This window comes from Palaemon carinicauda, chromosome 14 (assembly GCF_036898095.1).
Source record: "Palaemon carinicauda isolate YSFRI2023 chromosome 14, ASM3689809v2, whole genome shotgun sequence".
NCBI classification, from domain to species: Eukaryota; Metazoa; Arthropoda; class Malacostraca; order Decapoda; family Palaemonidae; genus Palaemon; species Palaemon carinicauda.
In genome coordinates, this window is record NC_090738.1 from 118,263,011 (window position 1) to 118,279,960 (window position 16,950).

The 16,950-nt window shown below is 33.2% G+C and overlaps 1 protein-coding gene across 1 annotated transcript; it reads left to right on the top strand.

The window, feature by feature from the left end:
- Positions 1-3,599: 3,599 nt before the first annotated feature.
- LOC137652943 (uncharacterized protein PF3D7_1120000-like) lies at positions 3,600-9,192 on the top strand. Its single transcript, XM_068386338.1, has 3 exons — positions 3,600-3,729; positions 8,129-8,580; positions 8,722-9,192. Exons 1-3 carry the CDS (start codon positions 3,600-3,602, stop codon positions 9,190-9,192), a joined length of 1,053 nt encoding a protein of 350 aa, XP_068242439.1.
- Positions 9,193-16,950: the final 7,758 nt, after the last annotated feature.

The following is a 16,950-nucleotide window of genomic DNA, read 5'->3' on the forward strand; positions in this document are numbered from 1 at the left end:
TTTATTCCTTAAGTTGCTCTTTCATGTTTTTTATAATTATTTTTTCTTAGTAAAAATTTTAACTCAATTGTTGAAAGAGACTTTCTGAACTTTCAGCGACATTTTTAACTTCAAAATGTTCACGTTAGTTTACATATTGAACATTATGTACAATATGTCTATACTCCATACTCACAAAGGGCTATCGAAATATATTTCTTTGGGTATAGTTCCCTTGCTTTAAGGTACAATCAGTCACGCTATCCTACGAGTATCTGTTTCCTTATATCCTATCATCACTGGGCTATTTCCCTGTTGGAGTCCTTGGGCTAATAGCATTCTACTTTTCCAACTAGGGTTGTAGCTTAGCTTGTAATAATAATATCAATTTAGATTAGTATGTAGAATTATCTTGAAATGTATTATAAATCAAATAAATTCTATGAAACTATTCCAATAGAATTTAATATATCTGCCAAGGATACTCGTCTCGTTCAATCTTAAGAGACTAACCCTTATCCATCACAAATTAAATCTCTCAACTTTGACGTAGCCTTAGAGAAGATAATTCCTGTAAAATTTTCGTTATTAATATATCTTAAACCTCGTCTTTTACAATATCCGTATGAGGGAATCCACAGAATTGGCCATTTAAAGCATCAAATTGGTCCCAACTCATTCTTGTTTTTTCATACTCCTCGTAAATCATTTACCTTTCCACCGACAAAAAGTTCATAACAATATTCACATTCGTAATCTCTGGCATAGCACATTCATTCTTTCAAATGTACTGAACGTTTAATATATATATATATATATATATATATATATATATATATATATATATATATATATATATTATATATATATATATATATAAATATATATATGTATATATATATATATATATATATATTATATATATATATATATATGTACTGTATGTATATGTATATGTATATGTATATATATAAAATGTGTGTATGTGTGTGTGAATATATGTATATGTGTGTATGTACGTCACTAAGCTGGAGGATCAGAAAAACGAAATTTTGACAGCCCTTTCGTATTGTCATTCCCATTAACTAACTTTCTTGCTACCATTTGGGTAAATTTTAACATCTGTTTGTACCAGACTGAAAAAAAATTGCTGCAAACTCCACTCGAAGAGAAATCCTGCAATGCTTTTACCCAAGTTTCGGATAAAAGCATCAAGCATTAATTCTTCTACAATAATTGCTTTCTTCAAGCATCACTGAAATCATCAGATCATCAAGCACAGTTAGTCACATTTAAAGCTTTTAAACCGTGAAATGGTGAACCTTTATTGCATCCCTCAGTTAATTAAAATTATGAATAAAAAGTTATTAACGGATTTAATGGACGTGTATTACTTATCAGGAGTTTGCTAATGCATGGGGTTCAGGGCAATCAATATTCACTTTAGTAAATTGCTGCCTTTCCAGATATTTTCTAAAGTTTTTTTTTTTTTTTTTTTTTTTTTTTTTAATGGTTTTGATTCATGACGGATTTAATTCTTATCTTTGCTTTGTCTTCATGAAGTTTGCCCCAAAAGCTTGTTATTATTATTATTATTATTATTATTTTTATTATTAATTTTTATTATTATTATTATTATTCTATATTTCAAATCAACGCTTGGAATGTATGTGAAACTTTATTGCTCTTTGTTTTCACCTGTTAATAAACAATGTGAAAATCCTCATTATTAAGTGTAGTAATATTTTTGCAAAAGAGTATTGTTTTGCATTTCTGTCCCTCTTAACAATCACTTAGTATATAATCAGGGTAAGTGGGTAACTGAATGCTATCGATGGTGACTTCTCACTGGTGGTAATAGGCACCAATTAATGGCTTTAACGGTTTAAAGGCCGCTCATGAATGACAGGGGCAAGGGATAGTGACATTGCCCTATCGAGCAAGACAATGCTCTGGAGCAGTGTTTTCCCAACCCCGGGGTAAATTACCCCAGTGGGGCAATGGACCCGTATTTTTGGGGTAATCAAGATGTTCTGAAATTGAGTTATTCACATTCCCATAATTATTGCCATAATTCATACACAATATCTGCAATAATTATTTTATAGGAAAACTCAATAATTCTTACATTGCTGTACAATAATTTGGTCCGGGTGGCAAGCAGCTCAAGAAGTCAGAAACGGGAGACGATGGCTTACCTAACGTTTGGCCACTCGTTCTTTTATGATAAAACTTACTTACACCTACACATACACCTATACATACACCTTCATTACCTACACATACACATACACCTCTTGTTACATTGAGCTTTTGTTGAAATTAGCAACATTTGCGTCAATCTCTCTCTCGCTGACATGTGAACATAGCCGATATTTACTGTGGATCCCCGCAACATTGGGTCTCTGGAATCCTTCCTGAATAGCTTTTAGAGAGGTTTAAAGGCCGCTCATGAATGGCAAGGACAAGGGACAGCGACATTGCCCTATCGAGCAGGACAATGCTCGATACCTAGGTCTCAATTGGGTGATTATTGTTATTTAAAGGGAGAGATAATCTAACTTATTTAGTTGTACTGGACTTTTACAGAGCTGGCGCTTAAACGTTCGGTAAGTAATGGTACCTCAGCGCTGATCAGAAGTCCGGTGTATCTCTACAATATACAGTAGATGCATTATGGGCAATTGTAATGGCCTATATTCCGTCTCTGATGCTCAATATATCCATTTTAAAATCACTTTAAACCATTTTAGAAATATTCGTTACGTCATTAGTTTGTTCTTTTTGAAGCTCTATTTGATGTCCTGAAATACTATGAAAATCTCAGTTCAAACAAATTCTTAAAATAGTTTTTTTTTCTTTATGTAACACGTCACAAAAGGGATAGTAGTTTAATAGTCAGCTTTAAGAATAATGTGTTAGTAATTGGTTTTTCAATTTTTCATTGATATTCTGGATGGTTAGAGGGTCCCTTGACTGCTCCATTTATTCAACTTTTACCTACAGCTGTTTTAGCCTGTAATTAATGGCTTTCTTCAGGGTTTCCTATTCCAGACAAAGAACTCCTTATCCTTATTAAATGGCAGTTCATTCATAAAAAATGAAAATTTGAGGAAATCTATAAAAAGGATCTGAAAGCAAGTTTGCACCTCTGAAGATAATTTGCTAATAGAGACATGATTGTAATGTACTACTGAAGATATCTAGATCTTTAATTAAGCCTCACACTTCCATTTCGTTTTCAAAAGAACTTACAGTGGAGAAAATATATATGAGTATATATATATATATATATATATATATATATATATAGTATATATATATAGATATACTGTACATAGATAGATAGATAGATAGATAGATAGATATGGGTGTTGATAGAAAGAAATAATTTGATAATAGCAATTCCGTTATTTGGAAAATGCCCCGATATTTCTGTTGGCATATATCAAACTGTTTATAAGAGAACCCAAAAAACTCGCGTGGCACTGACCTTGCAGGGAAACATTCGAACCCAAAATGTTTAAGAATTTGGACCAAACCATCCTACATCTGGAAATGGCAATTGAATTTCCGTGATCCCGAGAAAAGCATCGTTTATGAGGTTCCAATCCCCCGAAATGAGAATGCTGCTTGCCTGGAATGAAGAGCTCATGAGGGCTCTTTTGGGAGGAGCTTTACTAATAGAAGCTCCATCTGTGGATTCAGTTGTTAGACTCGGCCAAACGTGCAGCGGAACCCCAGCTGTTGGTAAGGCAGTTGTTGTTGTTGTTGATGTAATAACAGATGATTACGCTACGCTTCCAGATTGGGTTGTTAGACAAAATATATCTTGGTTTTATCGATTATCCCGTATATTTGATTATACATATCATTCATGGAATTGTGAACTTTTCTCACCGTTATCAATTTACATTCAAATGAAGTCAGTCAAACTATCGAGATTACGGAGGCACTAATCTAAAAAAACACAATAACAAGGTCAAAGTTCGATCACAGACTGTCCTTCTCAAGTCCACTCAACAATAAAAAAAAAAAGAAAAAAAAAAACAGGAAAAATGGCAATGTTACACCAAAATACGAACCGAAATTTAAGAAGTGTATTTTTAAATATGTATACATACTCTATATATACATATATATATTTTTCCTTTTTTTTTATTGTTGAGTGGACTTGAGGAGGGATAGTCTGTGATCGAACTTTGACCTTTGTTATTGTGTTTTTTTAGATTAGTGCTCCGTAATCTCGATAGTATGACTGACTTCATTTGAATGTAAATTGATAACGGTGAGAAAAGTTCACAATTCCATGAATGATATGTATAATCAAATATACGGGATAATCGATGATACCAAGATATTTTGTTATTATTATTATTATTATTATTATTATTAACCAACAACCCTAGTTGGAAAAGCTGGATGCTATAAGACCAGAGGCTCCAATAGGGAAAATAGCCCAGTGAGGAAAAGAAACAAATAGCCCAGTGAGGAAGCGAAACAAGGAAAAATAAAGTATTTTCAAAACGGTTACAACATTCAAATAAATATCTCCTATATAAACTATATAAACTTTAACAAAACAAGAGGAAGAAAAATTAGATAGAATAGTATGCCCGAGTGTACCCTCAAGCAAGAGCCCTTTAACCCAAGACAATGGAAGACCATGGTACAGAGGCTATGGCACTACCCCAAGACCAAAGAACAATGGTTTGATTTTGGAGTGTCCTTCTCCTAGAAGAGCTGCTTACCATAGCTACAGAGTCTCTTCTACCTTTACCAAGAGCTAAGTGGCCACTGAACTATTACAGAGCAGTAACCTCTTGGTGAAAAAGAATTGTTAGGTGTGATAAAGAACTATGCATTCTTCTGCTTAAAACATTTAAAATCCGATAAAACAAACGACTCATATCTATTAGTATCCCGTACAGACAGATTTTCATATTTTTAATATTTACAAAAGCTTTTTGTCATACATGGTGTATTGAGATAATGTTATCATGGGATATCTTTTGATAATTGAAGTCATTTTCTAATCAATTAATATTTTTAAGATCTTACCCAGTTTAGGCAGTCGACTCACCGAGTAGCCTTTCTCTTTGCTGTCCTTTTCTGGCATAATATGACACGGCAATAGAGTTATTTTTCGTCAAATATTATTATTATTATTATTATTATTATTATTATTATTATTATTACAAACAGTAAAAATAATGATTAACACATGAGCCACAAGAATATAAATTTAAAAATATAATTTTATATTATTATAATTAATATTATTATTATTATTATTGATGTTGTTGTTGTTGTTGTTGTTGTAATTATTATTATTATTATTGTTGTACGCAACAGGTCAAAAATGCTGGCTAAATATTTTGAGAGTTCTGATTGCAAAACACGACGATTAACGACAAAATAAGGGAATATTTATGCAACGGTAACAATGTTGTTTGTTTTCTTAATCACCACAGTAATGAAAAAGTAAATGAGTTAAAATACCGCCTCCAAATCGGTACTTCTGTCATCTAAAAGGTCATAAAAAAGCTCCAAACCATCAGAAATAAATAGTTATGAAATGAAAGCAAAATTTATAAAAATTGATTCCTGAATTAAACCATTACCCTCTACTTTTGGGTACTGCCATAGCCTCTGTACCATGGTCTTCCACTGTCTTGGATTAGAGTTCTCTTGCTTGAGAGTACACTTGGGCACACTATTCTATCTTATTTCTCTTCCTCTGATTAAGTTTTTATAGTTTATATAGGAGATATTTATTTTAATGTTATTGTTCTGAAAATATTTTATTTTCCCTTGTTTTCCTTTCCTCACTGGGCTATTTCCCCCTGTTGGGGCTCCTGGGCTTATAGCATCCTGGTTTTCCAGCTACTGTTGTAGCTTAGAAATTAATAATAATAATAATAATAATAGAATTGTTTCGAAGAGGCGTCGTTGTTTATTTGTTTTGGCATTTATTCTTCCTCATGGGATTAGTGGAGTGGCACCAGACGTCAGTCTGTCTCATCCATGGGAAATTAGCTCTGAAATAAGTCTGATCGATGCTCTCTCTCTCTCTCTCTCTCTCTCTCTCTCTCTCTCTCTCTCTCTCTCTCTCTCTCTCTCTCTCTCTCTCTCTCTCTCTCTCTCTCTCTCTCTCTCTCTCTCTCTCTAAGAAAAAATCACACTATTGAATCAGTAAGAGTAATGAGTAAGTTTAAAATTGCAGCGAATGTTTTTTAAATTGACTAGGTTGACATAAGTCTTTATTTATAGTTTATTTATGGAATATCTATTTTAATGTTTTTACTGTTCTTAAAATATGTTATTTTAATTGTCCATTGCATCTCTTGATGGTTAGTTATTTTCTTATTTCCTTCTCTCACTTTGCTATTTTTGCCTGTTGGAGCCGTTGGGCTTATAGCATCTTAAATTTTTTCAATTATGGTTATAGCTGACCTAGTAACTATAATAATAATAATAATAATAATAATAATAATAATAATAATAATAATACTAATAATAATAATAATAATGATGCTAATAATAATAATAATAATAATAATAATAATAATAATAATAATAATAATAACATGTATATATGTCTGTTTGTATAAATAAAAAAGAAAGAAACGATCTTTTTAATGTCACCAGTGTGCACATGAGGTAGTTTTAGGATCCCTTTTGTCGCGCTATCAATAAATGAGAGTAGATAGTAGCTTTTCATATATGATGTATTTTACCCAACTGAGTAACAAGTGAATCTATCAGCATGACTTTCTATCTGTCCATCTATCTAAGTGTATATATATATATATATATATATATATATATATATATATATATATAGATATATATATATATATATATATATATATATATATAGATATATATATATAGATATATATATATATTATATATATATATATATACATATATATATATATATATATATATATATATATATATATACATATATACACACACACGAGAGTAAACTAAAGTAGAGGGGTATTCTAACGCAAGAAAAAGAAATGGACTTGGGTAGGACATATGATGAGAAGGACACAATATATGGACATTAGGAATATAAGAGTGGGTTCCTAGTAATAGCAAAATAATCACTGAAAGGAATAGAAGACGAAGGATTGACGAAATAAGGAAATATGCAGGTATAGATTGACATAGAATGACCATAAACAGACGGAAATGGAGACATGTCTGGAGCCTTTATCATGAAATGAACTAGTAACGGCTGATGATGACGATGATGATTATATATATAAATATATATATATATATATATATATATATATATATATATATATATATATATATATATATATATATATATATATATATATACATATACGCAAGCTTAATAAACGTCCAAATAATTGAAAATAATAATAACCAGACTAAAACAAAATGGCGGAACTCGATAGGAGTTTAATTGTTATATCAATTTGATTTTTTTTTCTTTTAATATTGTCAAAGATTTCCTTCGGGGAGAAAAATAGCAAGTCAGAAATCTTCGGTGAAGACTTGCAGAAGATTCTTCTCCGACCCAACGATGTCTTCAGAGGGCTTCACGCCATCCCGTTCTCATCCGAGTCTTCATTCACACCTCATAAGAATTTTAACTTTTTCTTATAAATACAATTCTATCTATCTATTTATTTATCTATCTATCTATCTATCTATCTTTCTATATATTTTCTTCGGGGAAAAGAAATTACTAAAAGAATATTCAATGGCGGAATAAGATTCGTGTTTTGAAAAAAAAAAAATGAGAGTATGGACAAACTGAAGTCTTCAAGAGCAGAAGGTTAGTTACGGTGAAGAACGAGTGAAGATTTTTCCAAAATTGAACGAAGACGTCTTCAAAGTCTCGTTCTCATTCGAATCATAATCGGAATCAGTTTCAGGAGACGATCTCGAAGCCAACGAACACTTCTCCAGTCTTCAAAACTTCTTCAATCTCGGAGTCGATATTTCTGCGAGGACCAGCTTCGATTTCTTCAAATTATACCTGATCAAAGTCAAGTGATCTGCATTCTGAGTTTTACAACGAAGATGTTCACAAACAATGCATTGAGAGCTATCAGCGAGTACGGGAAGAAATATCTACTTGGAGGTCCCTCTTCCAAAGACGGGTTTCAGGACCAGCAACCCCAGTTGATGGAACTGGGAGGACTGCGCCTCATTTTGGGACGTGGTCTTCTAATGAGGAAATTCTGGGCCGAGGAGGAAAAGAGTGAGGCACTCGAGCCTGTCTTGGACCAGGAAGAACTTGACGGAGTTTCTGAGGAGACGGAAGCTGTCATCAGCGGGAAGGAACCTTTGCTTTCCGGCGAGAAAAATGATGTCCAAAATCAGATGGAATCAGCACTTGTGAGAGAAAAGGAAGCTCTGAAACAAGAGCTTGAAGATAAAGTGACTTTGGATGAAGAAAACACAATGAAAATAGTTCAGTTGAATGAGGAACTGGAAAAGGCCAAGAAGGAAATTGAGGCTCATGACGAACTGAAATCGATCTTTCTGGCAGAAAATGGAGATCTCAAAAAATCCAATGAGGAACGAAGCTTCCTTAATGAAGAATTGGCTCTAGAGAAAATCAAACTAGAAAAAGAGCTGATGGAGGCTCGTGCTAATGATCAGAAAAGAAGCCAAGGACACCAAAGTCTAGTAGAAGAGCTGCAGGGGGAGATTTCTAAAGCTCTAGTACAAAATCATGAGCTAAAGGAGGCAGTGTTCACAATAACAAAGAAAAACGAAGGTCTATTAGAACAACTGGAGAACAAAGTTAAACGAGAAAAAAATTTGAACGGTAAGATTGTTCGAATGACCAACATAGAAGATCAAATGAAGAAAGAATTATCCGCAGCGAAGGATGTCATCTCTTCACTGAAGGAGGAACTTCAGAGGAGAGATTTGGAAAACGTTATAAAAGAAGAAGGAATGGGTGACGTTGAAAGGTGTGAAACTGCAGCAGAGGATGAAAAGAAAGTAGTCGTTGTGAAGGAAGAAAAACAAGAAGGAGAAGATGGACCCACAAGAAAACTTTTGATAAGGAAACCAAAGAAGAAGAAACCAAAACGGGACACGGTCTCTTACTCTTGGGCCTCCCTTGAATCCATAGGCCCAATTTTGGAAACAGGCGAAAATAAGGTTCATAACGAACGAACTCAGGAGGAAAAAATCCAAAATAATTAAGAAGTAAAAAACAAACCAAATAAAAAATTAGAAAAAGCAAAAAAAAAAATATGAAATAGAAAAAACAAAAAACAAAAAATAAAAAATGAAAAAAAACCAAAAAAAAAAAAAAAAAAAAAAAATTGTGATAATATTTTTATTTTTTCAAGGGAATATTTTATTTTTATTTTGAGAAAGGGGTGTGGGAGCTAAAAAGAGGTCAAAGAACTTCTAATGCAAGGGGTGTGGGACCTAAAAAGAGGTCAAAGAACTTCTAATGCAAGGGGTGAGGGAGCTAAAAAGAAGTCAAAGAACTTCTAATGCAAGGGGTGGGGAAGCCAAAAAGAGGTCAAAGAACTTTTAATGCAAGGAGTGGGGGAGCTAAAAAGAGGTCAAAGAATTTCTAATGCAAGGGGTGTGGGAGCTAAAAGGAGGTCAAATAACTTTCAATGCAAGGGGTGGGGGAACTAAAAAGAGGTCAAAGAACTTCTAATGCAAGGGGTGGAGGAGCTAAAAAGAGGTCAAAGAACTTCTAATGCAAGGGGTGTGGGAACTAAAAAGAGGTCAAAGAACTTCTAATGCAAGGAGTGGGGGAGTTAAAAAGAGGTCAAAGAACTTCTAATGCACGGGATGTGGGAGCTAAAAGAGGTCAAAGAACTTCTAATGCAAGGGGTGGGGGAACTAAAAAGAGGTCAAAGAACTTCTAATGCAAGGGGTGGGGGAACTAAAAAGAGGTCAAAGTACTTCTAATGCAATGGATGGGGGAGCTAAAAAGAGGTCAAAGAACTTCTAATGCAAGGGGTGTGGGAACTAAAAAGAGGTCAAAGAACTTCTAATGAAAGGGGTGTGGGAGCTAAAAAGAGGTCAAAGAACTTCTAATGCAAGGGGTGGGGGAACTAAAAAGAGGTCAAAGAACTTCTAATGCAAGGGGTGTGGGGACTAAAATGAGGTCAAAGAACTTCTAATGCAAGGGGTGGGGGGAGCTAAAAATAGGTCAAAGAACTTCTAATGCAAGGGGTGTGGGAGCTAAAAAGAGGTCAAAGAACTTCTAATGCAAGGGGTGGGGGAGCTAAAAAGAGGTCAAGGAACTTCTAATGCAAGGGGTGTGGGAGCTAAAAAGAGGTCAAAGAACTTCTAATGCAAGGGGTGTGGGAGCTAGAAAGAGGTCAAAGAACTTCTAATGCAAGGGGTGTGGGAGCTAGAAAGAGGTCAAAGAACTTCTAATGCAAGGGGTGTGCGAGCTAAAAAGAGGTCAAAGAAGTTCTAATGCAAGGGGTGTGGGAGCTAAAAAGAGGTCAAAGAACTTCTAATGCAAGGGATGTGGGATAGATGTCGCCAGCGAGGCTTTGGGGAAGGTGCGGTGGCGTCTGTGTTCTTTCTGATGCGTAAACTTAATCAAATACAAGTAAAAACAGGGCATTAAATACGTATTATAAATACTAAGCTCCTTCTTATCTTGACAGCACAAATGAAATTTTACAAGTTCCAGCATATAACTAAGCGCTCCCGAAACACGAGTTAACCTTTTACTTCTGCTTGGAGGATATCCTCGCAAGTAAAAGGTAATCATTATGAATATGGAAAGAAAGATTTGCTTATACTTCTACCTTATGCTTCAGAGAATTACCTTGTACTTCTACCTTATGCTTACAAGGAATCCATTTTTATGAATACCTCCCATTGTGATTTTTTTTTCGGTCCTCTGTCGGACCCATTACCACTAACACAGAAAACTATTAAGGTCCTTTACAAGCTCATATACAGCAAGCTCAAGACAAAAAATTCAAAAAAGTATTTTTTCCACTTGGAAATGTTACGGAAAGAAAAATTCTCACGAACTATAATTTCTCTACTAGATTTGTACAAAATTCCTGCCTTCTTAAAACTTTATTCGAAAAATCAACTAGATCGTTACAGACGGAGTTAACCTTTTACTTCTGCTTGGAGGATATCCTCGCAAGTAAAAGGTAATCATTATGAATATGGAAAGAAAGATTTGCTTATACTTCTACCTTATGCTTCAGAGAATTACCTTGTACTTCTACCTTATGCTTACAAGGAATCCATTTTTATGAATACCTCCCATTGTGATTTTTTTTTCGGTCCTCTGTCGGACCCATTACCACTAACACAGAAAACTATTAAGGTCCTTTACAAGCTCATATACAGCAAGCTCAAGACAAAAAATTCAAAAAAGTATTTTTTCCACTTGGAAATGTTACGGAAAGAAAAATTCTCACGAACTGTAATTTCTCTACTAGATTTGTACAAAATTCCTGCCTTCTTAAAACTTTATTCGAAAAATCAACTAGATCGTTACAGACGGACTAACTGTTGACACTGGATCTAATGTAAACAAGATCAGATCGAAAAATAGCGACATAATCTCCCAAACGTTTCTTATGTGAGAGATCTCCAGATTTTGTGCTCAAATTCCTTTCTCAAAAATACTCTTCATGGAAAGTTGTTGTTTTTGTTTTATTATTATTATTATTATTATTATTATTATTATTATTATTATTATTATTATTACTATTATAATTTTCTTCAACATGTATTTTGGATTTTGATAAGCATCGTAATTGTTGTATGAAAATCCACAAGTATATTTTCATATAATAATTTATCGTAACACAATCCCTGAAAATACCATGGCTACATCAAACCATCTTTTCAAATGAATCGCCTAAAATACCTTCTCGATAGAAGAAAGAAGATCCAAAAGCTTATATCTTAATCAGGTTTTAACTTTTCCACTCGGCCAAAGATGTACAAAATTTCGTAATGAAATCGATCGGTAACTTTTCGAGATGTCTTGTGAATTAACCAACAAACGCATAACAACACGGGAGGTGAATATATTACTTTTCAACCTCAGCCGAGTTGATATTTTAGTTGTCACTTTTCGAAGTTTATATTAGGGAGATGTATTAAAATGCTTCTTGAATATACTGTATACGTCTTATATAACTTATTTAAACGAGAGGATGGACGTGCGGTATCTGATTAGAATGTGGGTATGAAAAAGGGAATATTATTATTATTATTATTATCATTATTATTATTGTTGTTGTTGTTGTTGTTGTTGTTGTTTTTATAATCTATCAAAAGATGGCAATTTCAGACTAGATGCCATAAAAAGTTGGCTCTGATTACCACCTGTAGATTTCAGCTGTTTATTATATTGGTGAAAATGAAGAGGACACTATACTTATGAGAGAGAGAGAGAGAGAGAGAGAGAGAGAGGAGAGAGAGAGAGAGAGAGAGAGAGAGAGAGATTATTTATCCAGGTAACCTCCTTGACATTTTAAATAGTTACATAATTTTAAAGAAGCAGCTGTGTTCCCGGTTTACCCATTGTTATGGGAGATGAGGATCTCGAAACTCTGGACAAAAATACCACTTTAGAGTTCATCTTATTTCTCGTGCCATTATAAAAAGTTAGAGTATTATTGTTGTTTATTCTTTGATATATTATATCCCGCTGTATAGTTTTCCTAGCGACAGAGCTGAATCGGGAGCCTCTCTCTCTCTCTCTCTCTCTCTCTCTCTCTCTCTCTCTCTCTCTCTCTCTCTCTCTCTCTCTCTCTCTCTCTCTCAGGCCCCATTTGATGGTAGTTAAGTTTAATAATTACATCTGGTCCTTGTGTGATGGAAAGATGAATATCCTATACCGATGTCCGTCCAAATTGGACAAATAACAGATCACCTTAGATGCAGACACAAACATTTTACTCATACACACATGGACGCACTCACGCCTGCACACACACACATATATACTTATATATATATATATATATATATATATATATATATATATATATATATATATATATATATAAATTTATGTATAATATTTATATAATATATTATGTATATATATGAAATATATAGATAATGATACATATACTTTGTATATATATTTATATTATATATATATACAAATATTTATATATACAGTATATATACGCGCACACACAATATATATATGTACATAAATATATATATATATATATATATATATATATATATATATATATATATATATATATATATATATATATATATATATATATATATATATATATATATATATATATATATATATATATATATATATATATATATATATATATATATATATAGAGGTAGGTAGATGTTCACATACATGTTTGGTGATAGAAAGAAATAATTTGACAATAGCAATCCTGTGATTTAGAAAATGATCCCGATATCACTGTTGGCATATATTCAACTGTTTAAAAAGGAAAGTAAAAAATCGCATGCCACTGACCTTGCAGAGAACCTTTCGAACCCGAAAGGTTAAGAATTTGGACCGAACCATCCAACATCTGGAAATGGTCATTGAATTTCCGTGATCCCGAGAAAAGCATCGTTTATGAGGTTCCAATCCCCCGAAATGAGAATGCTGCTTGCCTGGAATGAAGAGCTCATGAGGGCTCTTCTGGGAGGAGCTTTACTAATAGAAGCTCCATCTGTGGATTCAGCTGTTATACTCGGCCAAACGTGCAGCGGAACCCCAGCTGTTGGTCGGGCAGTTGATGTTGTTGTTGATGTAGTAACAGATGATTACGCTACGCTTCCTTAGTTGGTTGTTAGACAAAAGGATTTTATCAAGAATATTTTGTTGCGTGCATTGCATAATATAATGCATAACGAAATATTTTATCTTCTGAGATTATCAATATTTTATTTCTTTTCTTTTATCTTTTTCAATTAATATTACAAAACCTCATCTCACCTGAGAGAGACCTTACTTGACCTTGATTGTAGCTTACATGATCTTGATTAATTATTTAATTAAAGACCGCTCGTGAATGGCAGAGCAAGAGACAGTGACAATCTGTAGGTGATCTTATCTCATGTGCTCCTATTTTCGCTTTCTTCTGCTATATAATTGGCTGAGATATCAATTGGGTGGGATTTTGGTTCCCATTCCTACACACAAATTCCTTAAAAAGATATTTCCTATTGTGATAACTATTAGGATAATTGATCTGGCTGCGCATATCCTCTGCCTCACACCTCTTCCGGGGAATGAATAATGTTAAACAAGTCTCCCTCAATCATTTGACCTCATGAATGGCAGAGGCGAGGGACAGTGACATTGCCTATAGCTAGCAGGACTATCCCCTAGAGATTGACCATATATACATATGATCAGCGGCCAAACTAGGACCAGGGAGGGCCAGACAATGGCTGCTGATGACTTAATAGTTAGATCTATAGGCTCCCTGAAACCCCATCTCCTTAACTGACAAGAATGGTGAGGTTGTAGACACTGAAGAAACTATCTATAGTCCATTTCTTTTAGCGAGGCAGATTTGCACAGACTGGCAGCGGTGCCCTTTTAGCTCGGAAAAGTTTCCTGATCGCTGATTGGTTAGACGAGATAATTCTAACCAATCAGCGATCAGGAAGCTTTTCCGAGCTGAAAGGCCACCGCAGCGAGTCGGTGCAAATCTGCCTCGCTAAAAGAAATGGACTATAGTTAGAGCAAAATTCGATCCCCAGTCCGACAGAATGACAGGCAGGGATGTTGCCAATAAGCCACCAAAGCCCTAAAAGAGAAATTATACCAACTTTGCAAACATGAAGCCAATCTAAGGATCCTCCAAAGGATTTTTGGAAGGATCTCAGTTCAGTTTACTTCTGATCGATTTGAATTTTCTTTATAGGAGAATTCTAATGTATCACAATTTATATGTAATTCAATAGTATTCAATAGCAATTGTATCGTTTACATTACTTTTCAGTTATATATATATATATATATATATATATATATATATATATATATATATATATATATATATATATATATATATGTATGTATATATATATATATATATATATATGTGTGTGTGTATGTTTCTATATATATATGTATCTAAATATATATAGGCATATATATATATATATATATATATATATATATATATATATATATATATATAGATATATATATATATATAAATATATATATCTAAAAATACACTTCTAAAATTTCGGTAAGTATTTTGTTGTATCATTGCCATTTTTCCTGTTTGGTTTTTTTTTTTTTTTTAATAGTTGAGTGGACTTGTGAGCGATAGCCTGTGATCGAACACTGACCTTGTTATTGTGTTTTTTAGATTAGTGCTCCGTAATCTCGGTAGTAAGACTGACTTCATTTGAATGTAAATTAATACCGGTGAGAAAAGTTCACAATTCCATGAATGATATGTATATATATATACGGGATATCGATGAAACAAAGATATTTTGTTATTATTATTATTATTATTATTATTATTATTATTATTATTATTATTATTATTATTTTTATTATTATCATCGTCATTATTATTGTTATTATTACTTGCTAACCAACAACCCTAGTTGGAAAAGCAGGATGCTATAACACCAGAGGCTCCAACAGGGAAAATAGTCCAGTGAGGAAAGGAAAAAAATAGCCCAGTGAGGAAAGGAAACAAATAGCCCAGTGAGGAAACGAAACAAGGAAAAATAAAGTATTTTAAAAACGGTAACAACATTCAAATAAATATCTCCTATATAAACTATATAAACTTTAACAAAACAAGAGGAAGAGAAATAAGATAGAGAGTTATGGGGTCCTTTGACTGGCCAGACAGTACTACATTGGATCCTTCTCTCTGGTTACGGTTCACATTCCTTTTGCCTACACATACACCGAATAGCCTGGCCTATTCTTTACAGATTCTCCTCTGTCCTCATACACCTGACAACACTGAGATTGCCAAACAATTCTTCTTCACCCAAGGGGTTAATACTGCACTGTAATTGTTCAGTGACTACTTTCCTCTTGATAAGGGTAGAAGAGACTCTGTAGCTATGGTAAGCAGCTCTTCTAGGAGAAGGACACTCCAAAATCAAACCATTGTTCTCTAGTCTTGGGTAGTGCCATAGCCTCTGTACCATGGTCTTCCACTGTCTTGGGTTAGAGTTCTCTTGCTTGAGGGTACACTTGGGCAAACTGTTCTATTTATTTTCTCTTCTTCTTGTTTTGTAAAATTTTTTATAGTGTACATAGGAAATATTTATTTTAATGTTGTTACTATTCTTTAAAATATTTAATTTTTCCTTGTTTCCTATTTTCTCTGTTGCGGCCCCTGGGCTTAAAGCATCCTACTTTTCCAACTAGGGTTGTAGCTTAGCATTTAATAATAATAATAATAATAATAAAAATAATAATGATGATTATATATATACATATATATATATGTATATATATATATATATATATATATATATATATATATATATATATATATATATATATATATATATATATATACATATGCAAGCTTAATAATTGAAAATAATAATAACCAGACTAAAACAAAATGGCGGAACTCGATAAGAGTTTAATTGTTATATCAATTTGATTTCTTTTTTTTTTTTAATATTTTCAAAGATTTCCTTCGGGGAGAAAATCGCAAGTCAGAAATCTTCGGTGAAGACTTGCAGAAGATTCTTCTCCAACCCAACGATGTCTTCAGAGGGCTTCACGCCATCCCGTTCTCATCTGAGTCTTCATTCACACCTCATAAGAATTTTAACTTTTTCTTATAAATACAATTCTATCTATCTATTTATTTATCTGTCTATCTATCTATCTTTCTATATATTTTCTTCGGGGAAAGGAAATTACTAAAAGAATATTCAATGGCGGAATAAGATTCGTGTTTTGAAAAAAAAAAATGAGAATATAGACAAACTTAAGTCTTCAAG

What these genes read in the sequence shown, in the direction of transcription:
- LOC137652943 (XM_068386338.1), top strand. Translation starts at nt 3,600, where the DNA reads ATGAGAATGCTGCTTGCCTGGAATGAAGAGCTCATGAGGGCTCTTTTG. An exon ending in CAGCGGAACCCCAGCTGTTG is followed by an intron (nt 3,730 to 8,128) that starts GTAAGGCAGTTG and finishes CCTCTTCCAAAG; the next exon opens with ACGGGTTTCAGGACCAGCAA. An exon ending in GCTTCCTTAATGAAGAATTG is followed by an intron (nt 8,581 to 8,721) that starts GCTCTAGAGAAA and finishes CATGAGCTAAAG; the next exon opens with GAGGCAGTGTTCACAATAAC.